Raw genomic sequence first — 18,872 nt, forward strand, 5'->3', positions numbered from 1 at the left:
TAAGAGGGGTTATTGATTCTATGATTTTTATGGATTAGGAATACTTTTCAAAATTATGTGTTATTGGTTATTTGATTTACAAATACTTGTTATAATCCTATGTTATTCATTTAATGATTTGTTTTTTGGATTTCAAAATCTACATTATGTTTTAAATGGATTTGAAAGTGTAAAATAGAAGAATTCAAATTCAAGGATAAAACATGTTATTTCAAAATTATGTGTTTTGATTTTCATAATTTACAATTCTATATGGATTTAGAAATCACTTCCTTAATAACAGCCCCTAAGATTTTTAGAAAATGTTTCTAACTAAAATTGATCAATATAATGAAATAGTTTGAAAATTTGCTCGATGAGAATAAAATTATTTCCACCATTCACAAAGAGTGCTGTTACAAGATTTAGTTTTGTTTCATAAATTTTTTTTGTTTGTTTGTTGAAATGTTAAATTGATGTTAATGAACAACAATATGCACACGAGTTTGGTAACTTGGTTTGGGTAGGCATGTTGATGACTCTTTACCCATACCGTACAAATAAAACCTTAACATTTTGAGTATGAAGTAGAACAAAGCTGAAACAAAAACCAGAGTTCTAAGACCATAACTTACGTTTGTGATCTGGCTGCGAAGAGAGAGAGATCTGACCATAACTTATTGATTAGAAGGAGAAAATTATTAGTTTATTTATTAAAAATATAATATAAATTTCTATAGTTTTAATTTTTAACTTGTCAAAATGATACTTTTTGTGAAACAGAAAACACAAAAAGCATGAGAAATTGTAATAAGAAATAAATGTTAAGTGTTGTTACATAAAAATAAGGGATGCAACTTTTCAAATTTTTAAAAAAATTGTAAATAGAAAATATAGTCATAAAATAATGATAATGAGATGTTCCCTTTTAAAGCATTTATATGTAAAAGGTAGCAAAAGGTAATGACATACATATATACATAATTTTCATGATAAAAATTATAAACAAAATTAAACTAAGAGTTATGATAAAGATGTGAAATAACATTTTCATTGGCACCCACCTCCTCAATTTGTCGAGTAAAACTTTGATACGGGTTTTGAACTAATACCTTCCAAGTGGCTGGAAATTGGATAGTTCGGGATCACTATGGCTTTAAAGTGTAGGTTCAACTCGACTTCATCTAGCCATGACTGCTCTAGAAGCAAAAAACAAGACCCTTGTGGCGGCTATGCAGCAACTTTGGATTTGAGGATTCTCCTTGGTTGTTTTCGCGGGTGACTGTGCAACTTTGGATTAGAGGATTCTCTTTGGTTGTTTTGGTGGGTTACTGTAAAGTGCTCATCAACATAATCAATGGATTGACTACTAGTATTTAAATTTCATTTCAAATATGTGTTTTGATATCTTTCATTGGATGAAAAAGTTCTGACAAATTAGATTTGTTTTTACGAAATGCTGTTGTAACGAGTCCACACATAATGTAGCTAAATTTGATTGTAAAACTTTAGATTTTTACAACCAAATTTAGCCTTAGTGGCTTACTCAACAATTGTATACTGATAATTTTGGTTAAGATTGATATACTCTATTTTCGACGAAAAAGAGTTATGGTAAATAAATGCAATCTTAAAAATATTTATTGAGATTGTTACATAACAAACTAAATTTAATGAGATTCTTAAACAATCATTTAAACAAAGAGTTGTGATAAACAAACAGGAACCTATTGCAAAAAAAACAACTTTAAACAAAAAATTATCAACAAAAAGTTAGAATAAAACGACCTAACTTTTTAAATATAATATTATTTATTGACTAAATGAGCAAATCATATGTTTTATAAACTCTTAAGATAAATCGATGCTACCATAGAAGGCATATTTAGAATATTTGTACACTATTATACTCATTCCAAACAAAATTTGTTAGACTAAAAATACAAAAAATTATATAAAATTGAAATGGTGTATATTAATAAAAAGTTCGAAGGGAACGAAATTCCAGTTATGGTTTTTCATCCAAAAATGATAATAAGAAAATTTTGATAGTTATCTAAGTAAAAGATATTAACATTTTAATAGGTACAACTGATGATTTTTAAAATCAAAACTGTACGAACGAAAAGTTGTAATGAAAAGATACAAATATACATGATACATAAATAATAAAATTCAACCTTTTAAAAAGTGACAACTATAAAAAAATTATTCTTAAATTACTATTATTATATAGATTTAGGATTATAATGAAAAATTATATTAAGATGGATTATCAAATGGGAAAATTCCCAAAAAAAACATGAACTATTTAGTATTTGCCAAAAAAATAAATGAACTATTTTTTAGCTGACACACAATTATTTTTTTTCCAATTTTCCCTCGTCTTCATTACTGCCATTAACAACGTTGTACTTGCGTTTCAAAAAAAACCTAAGTTATTTAATTTTGCTGCCAGAAAAATACATCATTTTTTTATGCCAGAAAAAATACACAGATCAAGTCCTCATACATAGAAGCTTTGTAGAAAAATTCAGAGATTTAACGAGGATTAAGAGTGACAAGTATTAGGGCAATTTTATTATATTAAAAATAAAATAAAAATATGTTATTAAATATATGTATAGTTATATCCATATTAAATATATGAAATATAGAGTTTTAGTGTTGATGTAGTCCCAATAAAGTCTATACAAATCCAGGAAAAATATAATTGAAAATTTTTTAAATCGACTAATTTAATTGAGTATTTTTGTTTTTCAATTTACTTTTCCTAAATAGTAACAAGGAGGTTAAAGAGAGTATAAGGTGTTGACTGGTTCTCCCGCTACCTCCCGAAAACGCTGCGTTTGCGGGTCGTAGCGGTTGCTAGCGATTGGAACCAATCACATAAAATGATTCCAATCGCTCCTAATCGCTCCCAACCGCTTCAAACCACTGAATTCCAAAAGCTGCTTCCCGCAAGCGTTTGTGGTTGCGGGCGATTGCGGTTGGAATTTCTTTTTTATATAAAAAAACTTAAAAGAAATCAATGATAATGAAATTCTTTTGTGTTATATCTTCTATCTAACCATTTTACTCATTAAGGATGGGAGAAAATAAAGTACGGATATGATTACAGAAATTATAAAATAAACAATTAGAAGAAAATAATATTCCAATTAACAATAACCCGGAAAACTTGATGTAAATTTCATCAGAATTTTTTTAAAAATAAGATTATTTGTGAAAAATATGAAAACAAATCACCAGTGACTCTTCTCAACTCTCACTTAACCATTCCTACCAATGCAACTATTGACCCCCGATCTAAGAGAAAAGAGAAAAGATCTACGATCTAAAGCGTATGTTTTGTCATTTATCAAATTACTTGATTAAAATTTTGGTGAAAAGCCAAATGCATAAAGGAATAAGTATTTCAATATGAAATTTATTTGATTTTTAAATAATTATTTTAGTATTTTTTAATAAATTTAAATTATAAATCAAGTTTAATTAATTTTTTTATGTTTTTAAACATTTATATATTATATATCACATTTATTATGTTCCAACCGCTATTGCACATGCTGGTCAACCAGTCATAAACCTCCCGCAAACGCACCAATTTTAAACCGCTAAACCAGTCGTTCAAAACGCTTAATAACGCTTGAAACCGCAATCGCCCGCTTCCACAATCTCCGGCAACCGCAACCGCAACGTTTGAACCAGTCAGGCCCTAAGAAGATATGATTTATGAGCCACCTAACATTCTTAATGGGGGAAAAAACTTTTTGATAAATGTATTTTTATGGCAACGAAAAAAAATTCATATATTTTGTTGGTAAAATTAAATAATTAGGTTTGTTTCTGGATTTTTTTCTCAAAAATATTAACGCAATCATGACACTGTTTACGACCATAAAAGAGACAAAGAAAATTTATGAAAAAAGTAATAATTCATATTCTTTTTTGTCAGCTAAATTCATGTTTTTTTTTACAACGAAAAAATGTATGTTTTTTTGGCAAATATTAATTAGTTCATGCTTTTTCTTAAAAAAAAATTCTCATTTGAAAATATTATGTTGGAGTTATTACATCCACAAACCTTTATTTTTAAAATGAGTTACTCTCTCGAATGAAAGTCCGTATTGAAGATGTCCTTAGACGAGTATTGTTGGATATAGGTTTCACCCCTAACTTTTGCAGGGGTCTAAATAGAAGATTTTTAAGAAGTTTAGGGCCTGAAGTCATAAAAACAGTCCATCAAGCCGCAGGGACAAAATCGTCATTTGCAGAAGAGACATAAGGAACCCTAAATCAATGATCGGATTTGAATGATAAATACCATATGTCATTGTCAGAGAACATGATCCGAAATCTGGGCAATCAGATAGAAATGAGCAATTAATAATTGTATTTCATGCACTTAGCGCTTTGATAATCCATTTCTATAAACCCTTTCTTAAGTTCTACATTAATAAAAGGATCAGTTCCGATTTATCCCTAATAAAATCCGTTATCATTTATATTATCGATTTCATACATGAACAAGTATGACACATAGAGCCCAACCGCTTGTGGTAGTAAATGCTTTTTGGAATATTAAGGAAACTAACAAAGAGCCAAAACGTGTGGAGAAGCAACGAGCAAAAGCCGTAAGCAGATGGATTTTGGAGATCTAAAAAATATGTTATTGCAATTTATTTAGGAAATGTTTGAAGTAGCAACAACTATATAGATCTAAAAAATATTTTATTGCAATTTCCGTAGCCCAAAGTTGAAAGTGTCTTAAATGATGGTTCGATTTGGTTAACCTTTTAATTATAATAAACCAGACACATTATGATTTCTACTGTTGAAAAATAGTCAATAATTATATAATAAATTTTTATTTTTATTCAACAGTTGACATTTTTGTAACCAAATCCTAATGTTTCAATGGGGAATCAAGTATCACTTGGTCAGGATGCTCCTTTGCATTCCCTTTAGGATTCTCTTCAAACCTCCGGAGACTAAACTGCTTCATTTCAACTCCTCCTCCTTTAGCCTCTCCTTCTGTCGCCAGATCCGCCAGTATCCTCCCCACCGCCGGTGCCATCTTGAACCCATGGCCAGAAAACCCACCGCCCACGACCACATCTCTCCCTAACTCCCCTCCAAGAAAATCAATCACAAAATCCTCGTCCGGAGTCATTGAATACATACAAAGCTGAGTTGCCACAGGTCCTTCCGAATCAACCATCCCTCCAAATCTCTCCTTTATCCACTCTTTAAGCTCATCTAGCTTCACTCCTGGTCCCCACGGCCTCTTATCCGGATCACACCAATAACCACCGTGAACCGCCACTTTGATCAGTCCCGGATACTCCAAGGATGGAGTCCCGTACACGTAAGGAGCTCCGTATGATGCAAAAGTCGGAAACTCTCCATCAATCGTGAACTTCTCCTCATGGCCTTCTTTGATTCTCCAGTAGCACACCGTCGTCTCAAGCGGCTCCACCGGAAAATCTATCCCGGCCACCGTTTTCACCAGCTTACTTATCCATGCACCTGCGGTTACAATGCATTTTTTACCGTAAAACTTATCTCCCTTCACCGTGCACACTATCACCCCTTCCCCGTTTTCACCATCTCTCTTTATGTTTGCAACTTTGGTGTTGTCTCTTAAGATGGCTCCATGTCTAAACGCGAGCGTCTGGAACATGGAGACGGCCTTAGTGGGTTTAATAACCCCACCAAGTTCAGTAGAGACTCCGATCCAGTTCTCCGGGATACTAATCTTCCCGGAGAAACGCTCGGACACAGCTTGAGAGTCCATAACCTGATGAGCTAGCCCATGTTTTTGACACGTGGCGACAACAGAGAGGAGACTCTGCTGATCAGCAGGACCCATGTCAAACTGTTGGGTTGGGAAATGAACTTTGTATCCGATCTCGGACTGAGCCTCAGCCCACAACACAGTGGATTCGGAAACCATGGCGTAGTAGTAATCCTCCGGGTAAGTGGCACGTATGGTACGTGACTCGCCGTGGGAAGAGCCACGGTGGTGGAGGAAATCGAACTGCTCTAAGAGGAGTGTTTTGTGGCCTCTTTTTGCCAGCTGGTAGGCGGCGGAGCTTCCCATGACTCCTGCTCCGACGACAATCACGTCGAATCTTCCGTCACCGCCGGAATATTCCATGAGGAAAGTGAAAAATGAAGGAATCTAGTGAGAGATGAAAGACAACGAAAGGTGGAGAGGGTTGAGTTGATGTGAGAGAAGCATATGGTTATTGTTCCTCTGGTCTTTAAAAAGCCAGTTTGCAATCACGAGACTCACGACACTGCCCTTTTGCTCGTGTCATTTTCTTACTGAACTTTCATATAATATTAACTAGAAAACGGCGTTATATACTAGGCAAACAAAATGTGAACAAAAAAAATACAAAACACATAAAATTTTATAACTACTATAATTACACGTCGTTATATTCTAGGCAAAAACAGTAAAAAAATAATAATAACGTCGTTATATACTAAGCAAAATATTATTTGATATCTTTCAATGTGGTCTATAAAAAATGTAAGGTTTATTTGCAAAACTGTGGTAAAATCATAAAATAAGTGAATTATATGTTTGGGTACATTTGACGTATTTGTAAGAATATTTGACAATGGACATTTGATTTATTTTGTCACTGCATCAGTTTGCATATAAACCTCAATATTTTGGCTATCTAGCAACCACAATAGACCTAATTTTGGTTATCTACCAAATAAAGCCTAAATAAAATAGGGATCCCTCTAGTACGCAAGCTTTCGGATCGGACTTGGTTGTAAATTACTTTTACATGGTTTTGTATTTATAGAATATTCGACTTCGTAAGTATATTGGCCATTCATTAATTTGTTCTCATTTCAGTATGCTTTTAATATTGAACACTTCACCTCAATTAAAAAATGAGAGTATGAAAATACCAAAAAATTGAAATGCGTACGTAGTAACCTATTTTTTGTTTTTGTTTTTTTCTTCTCTTCAGAAAGTAAGATATTCTAAAAGTTTTTTTAATCATATATATAAAAATAAGGTTTTGGTCTCTTTTTATTGGTTGATTTTCATTTAATACTTTTTAATTTTTTTTTTAATTTTTATTTTATTTCTAATTGTTTAATTGCTTTAAATAATATTTAAGATCCAATTAACACAATACATTTAATTCATAATTAAAATAAAATTATAACTGAAAATAAAATAAATTATTCATTGATCATATTCCACCACTCAATTTTATTCAAACACAATAAATAATATTTGTAACTCCAATAATTCTAAATGTAACTTCCATCAATTGTTATCATATAAATAAGCATTGCCTCATTCTCTCATATTGGCATTTTTTACTTTCTCATTTTCACATTCTCTCATTCTCTTCCACTTCTCTCATTCTTTTCCACAATATCTCAAATCATTTATAGTTTTTTTTTATGTTTTCAATTTTTTTTTGTTGTATGGGTTACAAAAAACCAAATGAAATATCATTGTAAATTTTTAATGCTAAAATTTTAATTTTAGAGACTACATGATATATATATATATATTTTACATTGTTTTTATATTTAAAGATTCATCTTCATTATCTAATTTGGATTATGATCTTATAAGTACTCATTTTCTCCTCCTCTCTCACCAATATCAAATGTTGTTATATATAATATGTGTTGTAAGAGTTTGATTCTATATTTTAATTTAGAAATTATTATATATAATTAACAATTTAACATTGTTTTCAATTTTTATTTTATTTATATAAAAGTAAAATATTTCTTTTATATTTCTTGCCTTTCTAATCTATTCATATTTATTTTTGAAATTTCCATAGCTAAATTTAAATTCATATATGTTGGTTTTAACAAAAAATCAAGTTTATTTGAGAATCTGTTTTAAAAGGTTTATCTTCATTATCTATTTTAGATTAGCATCTTATAAGTCATTATTTTAAAATACCATTTAACTAATTAAATCCTCTAAAGATGAAACCATTAGTATGAAATCTAGCACTATAAATTATATTGATGAGTGAAAAACAAAACAAAAAACAAAAAGATTGAAGTTATTCTTGGGGTTTTAAAAAATCTTTAAATTGAAGTTCATATAATTTAAAAAAAAAACTAATTTAGTTTGTCACTTCAAAAGTAATATTTTCAATTTGGAATGTTATGTGTGAGTGTTGAGTTTATATCAACAAAACAATCAAAAAGTGTAAGTTTAAATTTTGATTGAGCCACTTGGCATTCCTTTTCTTTTAAGTCAAAAATAAATTAAAATATTTATTTATAATTAACCCACTTTTAAAGGTATATAACTTCATTTAACTCTACATTTAACTCAAATGTAACTCCTATCCAATAATTTTACATTCATTCCTCCAAATAATATATTTATCTTTCAAGAAAAAATGTTTTTGGTAAAATTTTAATATTTTTTTAATTATTTTAATTGCTTTAAACTTTGAAATGAGGAATATTCTATATACAATAATTTTATACGTAGTTACTAAATTTTTTGATAATTTTATTTGATTCAATTTTACTATACTACAGTCTTATGTTTACATGGTCATTAAAAAAATCTTTAAATCAATGTTTTACCTCTATAAAACATGATCATAAACATAAATTCTCTCATATTAGGAAAATGTTTAAATTTCTATATTATTATTTATATTAATATAGCTAATCAATTTGTAATAATTTTTTGTAGTATTGGTTAATTTTTGACTTATAAAAAAGTTTATATATTTTAAATTTTATATAATAAATAACCATACCAAAAAATTGTTGACAGGAGTGTTATTTTGAGAAATTGCTATAAATATTTTTGAGATTCATACATTAGTATAATTTTTTTGAGATTATACATTAGTATATTTTTTTTGAGATTATACATTAGTAAAACAATATTTTAGTTTAAGAAAATTTTAAAAATATAATCAAAACTATTATGCATACAACCACGCATTGCGTAGACTAATTACCTAGTAGGAAATAAAGTTTTTCTTTTTTCTGCTGGTCTAAGTAACGTATTCTATATCCTCGAATGTTAGAAAAGCTGAATATACGACCAATGAATGAGTGACACATGGTGATATTTCAGTTTCAGATTAGATAAAGCAAAGACTAATCGTGGAAGTCCCCTTGACCTGGTGGTTAGCCTAGAGTTCATTAATGCTTCTACACTAGGAGGTCTGGGGTTCCAGTCCCGAATAATGCGATTTATTAATTGTGCAGATTGATAGAGGCAAATTTATAGATGATCTCCAGTGATGCGCAATTATCGCCGTTCGCCGTGATTCTATATACACATGAAGGTGAGCATAGAGAAGGAATGAGACCATCAAGAACATGGAGCAGAAGAGCAAAAGTGTTTGTAGTGAATCTAATAGGATCAGAAGGAATTGCCCATAATAGCATCATATATAATTGCTCTCATAATTTGCAATCAATAATAAGTCCAGATGATAAAAAAAAAAAGCAAAGACTAATCGTTTCCCTCTTCCCATTGGCATGCACTGAACAAAAACGTGTTCTATACTTCTATCTAATAGAGTAGTAATATATAAAACAATTTGTCAGTTTGGCAATAGAAAACAGTTAGGAAATTTAAGTTTCAACAAAATGCAAACAAATAAACAAAAAACCTATTTTCTAATACTATACATAAACATATTCATGTTTTAAAAATGTACACAAGTTATGTGTGATACTATTTCAAAATGGAAATCCAACATCTATTCTTATTTAATAACGCAACTCATTTCCCCCTTTTTTTCAGACTAGAACGAAGTGACAGTGGACGTGATATATCATGGTTTTTAGATATTTTGAGCCATGATATAAGTTTTATTTATAGAGTCTTTTTGCTTTTTTTAGAGTCTTTTGAGTCTTTATAGGATTTAGCATGGATAGAAGCATAATAGAGCTAAATAGGAAGATTTGAAGCTTAATCAAGCATTGAGGCTGAAGCTGTGAAGTTGGGAGATGAGTTCAGACATAAGCATCGATCGATGCAACATTGGTGTTGATCGATGCATCATCCAACAGAAGAATCGGAAGTTTTCCCATAAGTTTTGAAGATTTACAAAGCTGCCCCAAAGTTTCCATATTTGCATTATTAGTCCCTTACCGTGTTTTAGGAATATATATAGGATTTTTATGGTCATTGTTTAGACCTAAGCTTTATTTTCCTGCAACTTTTAAGAGAGAAAACCCTGAGAGATTTTTAGAGAGCTTTTGGAGAGAAGAATCAAGACTCCTTCAGAGAAGATTCAGAACTCATTTTCTTCTTCCTTTAATCTCTTAATGCTATCTATTTTATTCATGATTTGTGTTTTTACAATTATGTCTGAGTAGATCTGCTTGTTAGGTTTAGGGTTTCTCATTAGGGATTTCATGGATTGTTAGATTGATTAATTGTTTGGATTCATTATCTTTCTTGTTCTTCACCATAGGTTGTTTTAATGCTAAATCTTTGATTAGTCATCTAGATTTAGATCTTAGGATTATTGATTGATATGAGAATATAATTGATTTTCCTGACAAAAACCTTTGATGAGCAAAATACCTATTTACAAAGAGATTTGATTTAGGGATTTTGTGAACTTATCTAAACTTGATTTTATTGCTGGTTTTTAACTTGAATTTTGCAAAGAGATTTGGATTTTCAGGTTTTAAAACTTAGATAATATTTGCAGTGAGAACTGATTTATTTTACAATTATGTTTAGAGTTCAAGAACAGTGCTTAATTGTTGAATCCTGTTTGTTTAATTAATTGATCTGATCTTCCATGATTTCCTGAAAATTACCCTAAGCCTAGCATTTTTAATCCATCTGAATTTACAACTCTTTTATTTTCTGTTTTTGCATTGCTATTTAAATCACAATTTTGGTTTAGCATAATTAAAAAATTATTAAAATTATTATATGATCTAGAGTCCTTGTGGATATGATCCCTAAGTAGTGCAATTGATCTCTTAATTTTAGAGAGTAGCTCATAGTTAAATTTGAGCATATCAGGACGTATATTAGACATTTCAATTTCGTGATCTTTTAAAAAAAAAGTTAAAAAAATCGAGGGATGATAAGGATGACATAGCGATCGTGAAATTGTGATTGCGAAGTTCTTGACCAATTGTATTCTTGGGGAATATGGTGGAATGAATATAGAGTCACTTCGCTCTTTTCTTAGTGCTCACCATTCGTTTTTGTTGGAAAAAAGACAAATCCCTTATCCACTGGTTATTAGTTTAATTACAAAAATCTTACATTTCCATGAATGGACAAGGAATATATTTAGCACTTGACAGGAACCACTTGTACACCCCTACATGTACGTAGCTTATAATTTTAGAATCACTCTTTTTTTAGGGTCCATATTCTTGGAATAAAGCAGAATAAAATCGAAACTAAATTTTCTTACTTCTATGATTTATGTTATGTCATTTGTAAGAGACTAAGAGGGTCGGCCATTACACTATAATTGGTATAGGATGTCTATACCAAACAGGCAAACATAGAAATGGTGCATGATTCGTCATGTCTTAAAATCGTTAATTGAGCAATTATATTGAGTGCCGTCTTTAAAATCGTTAATTGAGCTTGTCACCATCTGCATAGAAAAGAAGAGAAAAAGAATAAATTGTTGTCGTCATACTTTAAACTCCAAGTGGATACTTACGACGACATCTCAATAATACATGACCAAATAATATAATCCTTTCACTGAATGGAGTCTTGGTTCAAGAAAGGTGCGCACTAGCTAAATAGTAAATAAATAACTACAAAAATGATATCATTGCTATTGGGAATGATTGGATATTATTGGTTTAATCCCAAACTAATATCTATTATTGGTTTAATCCCAAACTAATATCTATTATATATATTGTCATGTCAGGTTTTTGCTATGTGAACTTATTTAAAAGTGAAACTCAGAACTGAGAAGCATGAAACTACGAGTTAGCCTCTCTAGCTACGGTCTTTTTCAAACAAACCATTTCAGACTAGAACCATGGTTTAATGGTAAAGGTTTCTTTTTGAATATTGTGATTTAGGTAAATAGATATGAAAGAATTGGAAACTTGGGAGAATGATAATAATAACTTTTTTATCAAGTGTTTGACAATGATCATGTCGTGCCGCACGACTCGTGCGTAACTCTTCATTTGAACTAGACTAGGGTTCTGTATTAGTAGTACAACAACTGCAACAACATGAATGACATGAGTGTAATATATTTCAATGATCTCAACAAATTTTTTACATTATATTCACATTCATGGGTCAATGTTAGATATATATGGACATAGATAAAAGACTATGGTTAATTAATCCATTCATTACAAAGAAGAAAATTGAGTTAGAAACTCATGCATAATTTCTAAAATAGTAGTTCGGCCTTCTTTGAGATGATGAGTTGTGTAGATAAGTCTTCTTGAGATATGGGTCGTGTTCCGCTATGCTACAAAGAATGAGTTGGTGCAATTGGCAAACATTGATAAGTCTCAAATAGATAAGCTTTGGTTATTCCATTGCTCAAGGTCAGAGAAATGAAACAACAAAGATGTAAGAATGGTTTCTTTTACAAAATCCTTCGTCATCCCAATTGTTGATAAAATGCTGATTTCCAATATATTATTTCTGTTTCTTACAACAATGGTTAGATTGTATGATCTAGCCCTGGGCATTCGGGTACCCGATCGGATTCGGGTTCGGATTTTCGGATTTTCGGATTTTCGGATGTACATATATAAAATCCGATCAGGTATTTTATAGGTTCGGGTCGGGTTCGGGTATTATGACTTCGGGTTCGGGTAATTTCGGGTACACCCGAAATTCAACACTTTTTTTTCCAAATCGCGTGTTACCTCCTTTCCATTCTGATCTATTTGATGTTCTTGACCACGACGGTCACCATGACCGGAGGAGATACTCATGCGGATCTCGGTTATCTTCTCGAAACTTCTGATGATGAGCTCAGTTTACCATCTCCTTCATCGATTTCTCCGGTTATTGTCACCAAGGAGGAAGAAACGAAGAAGACTTACGGATTTGGTGCTAGCTTTACCTTGTCATGCACCTTCATCTCTTTCCTCCAGTGGAGGCAATGGTAGCAATCGACAAACAAATGTCAATGATTAGGAATTTAAGATTAAGAATACATATATACATATGTGTTTATATATGTTCGGGTTAGTTCGGATTGACTTCAGGTATCGGGTATTACCCGAACCCGATCGGGTATCCGATCTTCAGAACCTCCAGATCAGATCGGGTATTATAGACCACCCGAACCCGAACCGAACTGCTTACTTCGGGTCAGGTTCGGATTCGGGTTTCAGGTTCGGTTAAAATGCCCAGGGCTAGTATGATCTACGTCGTGTGTGCGTTTCATTCAAAATGCTTTAGAATTGACATATTTGCAATGGTGGAAAAGATTGGATTAACAAGACAAGACCAAAATAGTGTGGGAGACCATGATATGGGAAGACATGAACCATCTCTTTAGATCTCCGAAGCGACAAATGTGATGCCAATGGATTGATATGCGAGGTCATAGAAGTATAGAACTGGTGAAGTATTTCCAAGGACCCCCTCTAAGCATAAGTCAATGCAGTTTTAGATTCAATATAAATGACAATATCAATAACGTGCACAATTTATTATATAACCATTCAACGTAAGACACGAAGTTGCCCTAGCCGCACTCTCATTGGCACAACCACCGAACATTGTTTCCCCGGCGACGCTGAGTCCGATTGGCGTCACTGGGCTTTTAGTTTTGCTTCTTCGCTGTCCCCTCTGTCTTTTTAGCTCCGTTGATCTCTTTTTAAGTTCCCCCGGAGTTTTTCGCAGATCCCAGATCTTGACTCTGAGCATGCTTCAGCTTCTTCCGCCCTCTCCCTTCCCTCGGTATCTGATGACTTCTCTCATTGCTCTTGCTCCGTTGAGTTCCCAGCCACCGCCTTCCTGGCTTGAGATCTTCGAACATCCTAACACCCTAAGATTCCGCTCCTCTCACCGCCTCCTCTCGCAGTCAACATCGACATCTCTCCGCTCCTCGGATTCAATTCCTCTCACCAAATGTGCTATTTGGTTGCAGCTGGACGGGAGCTCTGTCTTGACGCTGGAGCCGGTGAAGATTCGGACGCAAATATCTCCATCTCCGACGTTCCCTGTTTCACCCTTGATAATTCTTCGACCCAGGTTTGTACTTCATTCTGTTCCCAGAACCCTGGCAATTAGGTTACTCTGTTTAATACATGGATTATCCATGATTGGGAAGCTACTTCTACCCTCTAAAACTGGCTTGAACCCAACCCCTTTAGACCCATATGCCTATTTTGTGTTTGGCCACGCTCGACAGGATATCTCTGGTTGTAGAACTTGCCTACTTAGAGCCGCGCTTAACAAGTCTCTACCAAGCCCCAAATCTCTAGTACCAGCCGTTTCTGCTTGGTCAAGTCGAGTTTCACTCGATTGCAGAACGCTGATATCCTCTGATTTGCTTGAAACCTACTTGTGTCGAGATCAGTCTCTTAGTTTGGTTTTGAGGACTGCAAAGTTGAGCTCTTTTAATGACTTCAACTCGTCAATTTGGCGGTTTTCGACGCTTGCATCCTTTGTCCCTATTTGCCACCTATCACCAAATGGTCGACAATCTCAGCTTCATCATGTAACCAGGTTTGAATGGTACAAGAGACCTTTGAATACCATGTTTCTAGAATCATCTCGGTGTGTCACCTCTATGGAGTGGGGGTTACCCATGTTTCACTAGCCTCTCTTCTCTATCTCGCCCATGCTCAAAGCTTTCCAGAGTGCAAAGCATCCACTTTTTGAAGCCTCCGCCTATAAGCTTGAAGACTAGTGGCATTATGACCACCATTCCAAGGAATAGTGGTTACCGCAACCTTTTCAAGCTTACCCCACCAAACCACAGAACCACCACCACCATGGTATTGACCGATAACCAGAGCATTCTTATCCTTGCTCTCATCCGTGGCAAAGCTTTATCTTCAGCTGTAGCCCTTCACACTTCGCCGCTCAGTTTTCGACTCAAGATAGTGGTCATCGTCTTTTCCATTGACTTGCTCATGGAAACCGCTTCGATATGTCTTGATCTCACAAGTTCCAATATGCTTTGTTGCATTTGGCTCATAGCTCTCAAGTCTTTAATATCGCTTGCCCCTATCTATCACTGTACTCTTACTGTTTTTTATATTTGGAGTGTGTTCTCCTTTGCATTTGTGTAACCCAACCAACTCTTCGTGTATGTTGATTTTTATCTAATGGAATGAGATATATATATTTGTCAAAAAAATTTAAAAAAAAAAAAAAAAAACATTCAACGTCAGATATTTTCACTTTTCAATTAACTTTACAACTAATGTTTTGGTGAAAGTGAAACTAGCTGAAAATACATGAAAATCATAATTTTCAATTTAGAAAACGATATATAATATAGACCTTTTTATTAATTTTACTATTCATATTATATTATAATTATAAATTATAACACGCATTGAATCCTTTTTATTTTCTAATCAGTATCATAAAGTGATACTTTATCATTACCATTATAAAATATTTTCTCAAAACTGAAATGTGTCTTTTCGTCAGAAATAAGTTACTTTGTATTTGGCGTAAAGAAAATTTAAATTTGGTTTTTTTTTTAATTGAAAAACTCAATTTTCTTTTATTCTATTAAAAATTTGTAACTCTTAAAAATAATTGTTGTATCATTTTTTTTTTTTTTTTGCTCTTTTTAGCCATTTAAAAATATTTTCACATTATATGTTTAGAGAGAATTAGTATCTAATTTTATATATTATCCAATCTCTAATTTTATTATATTCTATCCAATCTCTAATCTTGGGCCTTAGTGTTACATTATTGTAAGAGGCCTATACCAAGCCCAAAATGAAAAAATTGAAAAAAACTTCCATCTTCAATCTCTCGAGTCGATAACCCTAATTTCACGACGAGCAAGCAAGCAAGAGAGAGAGAAGCCGTTTCTCACAACTCCCTAGTTTCTTCAGGTAATCGCTATCTCCGCTTGTCTCTTCTTGTATTCGTTTGTTCTTCAATCTGAGTTGGATCAATAGATTTGAATCTTTTTTTGATTATTGGTTTTGATTTTGGTAATCTTGTTTAGAGAAATTGAGTTATGTGTTGTTGAATTTGATAGGTAAACTACTGGAACAAATGTCGCGTGTGTATGTGGGTAACTTGGATCCGCGAGTTACTGAGCGTGAACTCGAGGATGAGTTTCGTCTCTTTGGTGTGATCAGGAGGTACGAAATCGACTACTTTTTAATTGATGTGTAATTTACTAATCATTGTTCTTTTTGGTGTCTGTGTAGTGTTTGGGTTGCTAGAAGGCCACCTGGTTACGCGTTTCTTGATTTTGAAGACTCAAGAGATGCCCGTGACGCCATCCGTGCATTAGATGGTATTCATTTAGTCTCCTCTCTTTTGAATTATAACGGTGAAGCTAGTCTGATGTTTGGGAGATTGATATACATATGCTCTGTACTGTTATGGTAGGCAAGAATGGATGGAGGGTAGAGCAGTCTCATAACCGTGGAGGAGGCGGTGGCCGTGGAGGAGGCGGTGGTGGTCGTGGAGGTGATGGTGGTCGTGGACGTGGTGGTTCTGATTTGAAGTGCTATGAGTGTGGTGAGTCTGGTCACTTTGCACGTGAATGCCGCTCCCGTGGTGGTTCGGGTAGGCGTCGCAGCCGTAGCCGTAGTCGCAGTCCTCCTAGATACAGAAAGAGCCCAACTTATGGAGGACGGAGGTTATTGCCACTCTTCTTTCTGATTGAAGATTTGTTGCTAATGTCTATTGTTCCCGTGCATTGATTAACTTAACTTTTCTTTTGGGTTTCACAGGAGTTACAGCCCTCGTGCTAGATCTCCTCCTCCTCCTAGGCGTCGCAGTCCTTCTCCTCGTGGTCGCAACTACAGTAGGTCACCACCACCTTATAGAGCACGTGATGAGGTGCCATATGCTAATGGGTAAACTCCCTTTACTCTGGAGTCTATGCTATCTCAATTAATATTTGACTGGAACTGAACTGATATCAAAGCAACTGTTATTTGTGGTATTCTCTCACATGCATATTAATCCTTAGTAGACCTTTTTGTTAGACTTTCAATACATTAAAGTCCTTACGACTGATAAGCTTTTGTGTTTGTTTACGCAGAAATGGACTGAAAGATGTGCGCAGAAGCCGGAGCTGAGAGTTACTACTTGTCTAGATAGCAAGTGATGGAATCAGGGTTCAGGAAACGACTGTGTGCTTGTGGTGTCATGAGGACGCTTAAGAGAAATTAGTATCTGTGGATTTCACTAAGAGAACATGTTTTAGCTGCGGGGTGGATTTGATATGCTTGCTACTTTTGAATTGCTGGGATGCTTCATTTTGCGTTTGGATAATGAAGCCGTAGTTGTATCTGCCTTTAGGTAAAATACTTTTAAATATCTACCCAACTTCTTAAAAGACATAAACAGAACTTATGCTAAAAACCTATGTGTTTCTTTGTTTTTGTGTGTGTTATGTTCTGTTGTGTCGAGGTTTCTTCGGGTTTCTACTGCTTCATTGGTTATCTGCTTCTCTGCCTTCTTGGTTAATTTGATCGTCCTACTATGAGATCTTCATAATAGTTTACCACTTCTTCTGCTTCATTGCTTATCTGCTTCTGGCTTTATTTTGATCGGCTTTTGGCGTCCTCATAATAGTTTACCATTACTTTTGCTTCTGGGTCTTGCTCATTTTGATCAGCCTGCTTTGGGAATTGGGATCTTCATTATAGTTTACAACTAGTTTTGCTTCATTGCTTATCTGCTTGTGGCTTCTTGGTCATTTTGATCGCCTGCTTTGGATCTCATAATAGTTCACCTCTACTTCTGCTTCATTGCGTATCTGCTTCTGGCTTCTTGATTATCTTCATCGGCCCGCATTGTGATCTTCATGATAGTTTACCTCTACTCTGCTTCTGCTTCTCATCTAAATGCTCTTATGTTTGAAAACTTCATCAGCTTGGATGTTGTCGTCTTCAAAACCTCTCTGGTCTTTGTTTTCTTGAACTTTAAATGGCCTAGGAGCTGCACTTGCTAACTCTGGCAGGTACTTGTTGCCTTTGAGGCTTTGAAGAAACTTGTCTCAAGTGCAGCCTGTGATAATAGTTTTAGAGTATATAGAATGTCTCTGCTTGGATTAAGATGTGCATTTTTCATTTTTAATGTTCTCCTTTTAAGTCCAGGTCTTGCTATGTTTGGTCCGAAAGTTTTACTACCCATTATAGTTTCTGCTTTTGTTTCATCATGTTTGATTCATGATTTTTTTTTTCTTTTATCAAACGGTTCACGAATTATTCTAGCTTTGCTAAAGCATTTTAATTGCCCACTCCTGTCCACTCAACTTTCTGAGTTTGGTCACATAGCATATTAGCAAAACGTTGTTGCCTATGTTTTACGTTTTATCATAATCAACTGTGCATGGTCATCATCCAACAAGAATCAAGACCACTGTACTGTTGCAAAAATTTTAAACCTACTCATTTTCGTAGCAGTGTACAGATTATATTACGCATTTTACCGACCTCGAAAACGAATTCGAGTTCGAAGAGTTTTGCGATTACGAATATGGTTTACAAATGTTATCGTCCTCAAAAGCAAAATAGTTCACCTTTTGAGCTTACATAATCTCTTTGATCGGAGTTCGGCCTTATTGAAGTAATTCATTTGATATTATCAAAGGCCATCTTTTGGGAGTATGATGAAATAACAGAGTGGTGTCGCATTATTGGTATATGATACTTCTCAAATAATTTATTTGTCAAAAAATAAATTTGAGAAATGAATTGAATTG

General features: G+C 33.6%; 2 protein-coding genes across 2 annotated transcripts; one reads left to right on the plus strand and one right to left on the minus strand.

Annotated features, from left to right (window-relative positions):
* Positions 4,746 to 6,316, minus strand: LOC104702980 (probable sarcosine oxidase). The gene has a single exon (XM_010418912.2). It carries the CDS (start codon positions 6,140 to 6,142, stop codon positions 4,889 to 4,891), a length of 1,254 nt encoding a protein of 417 aa, XP_010417214.1. The 5' UTR covers positions 6,143 to 6,316; the 3' UTR covers positions 4,746 to 4,888.
* On the plus strand, positions 15,928 to 18,258 carry LOC104702981 (serine/arginine-rich splicing factor RSZ22A). The gene is made up of 6 exons (XM_010418913.2): positions 15,928 to 16,035; positions 16,185 to 16,290; positions 16,360 to 16,448; positions 16,544 to 16,796; positions 16,891 to 17,016; positions 17,205 to 18,258. The coding sequence occupies exons 2-6, from the start codon at positions 16,202 to 16,204 to the stop codon at positions 17,239 to 17,241; spliced, it is 594 nt and encodes a 197-aa protein (XP_010417215.1). The 5' UTR covers positions 15,928 to 16,035; positions 16,185 to 16,201; the 3' UTR covers positions 17,242 to 18,258.

The sequence above is a fragment of the Camelina sativa genome, chromosome 7 (assembly GCF_000633955.1).
Source record: "Camelina sativa cultivar DH55 chromosome 7, Cs, whole genome shotgun sequence".
Taxonomy (NCBI): Eukaryota; Viridiplantae; Streptophyta; class Magnoliopsida; order Brassicales; family Brassicaceae; genus Camelina; species Camelina sativa.

Bases quoted from the DNA above. Each gene is read 5' to 3' on its own strand.
- LOC104702980 (XM_010418912.2), bottom strand. From the start codon at position 6,142: ATGGAATATTCCGGCGGTGACGGAAGATTCGACGTGATTGTCGTCGGA.
- LOC104702981 (XM_010418913.2), top strand. From the start codon at position 16,202: ATGTCGCGTGTGTATGTGGGTAACTTGGATCCGCGAGTTACTGAGCGT. The intron at 16,449-16,543 runs GTATTCATTTAG...CTGTTATGGTAG, and splicing joins CGCCATCCGTGCATTAGATG to GCAAGAATGGATGGAGGGTA. The intron at 17,017-17,204 runs GTAAACTCCCTT...TTGTTTACGCAG, and splicing joins GAGGTGCCATATGCTAATGG to AAATGGACTGAAAGATGTGC.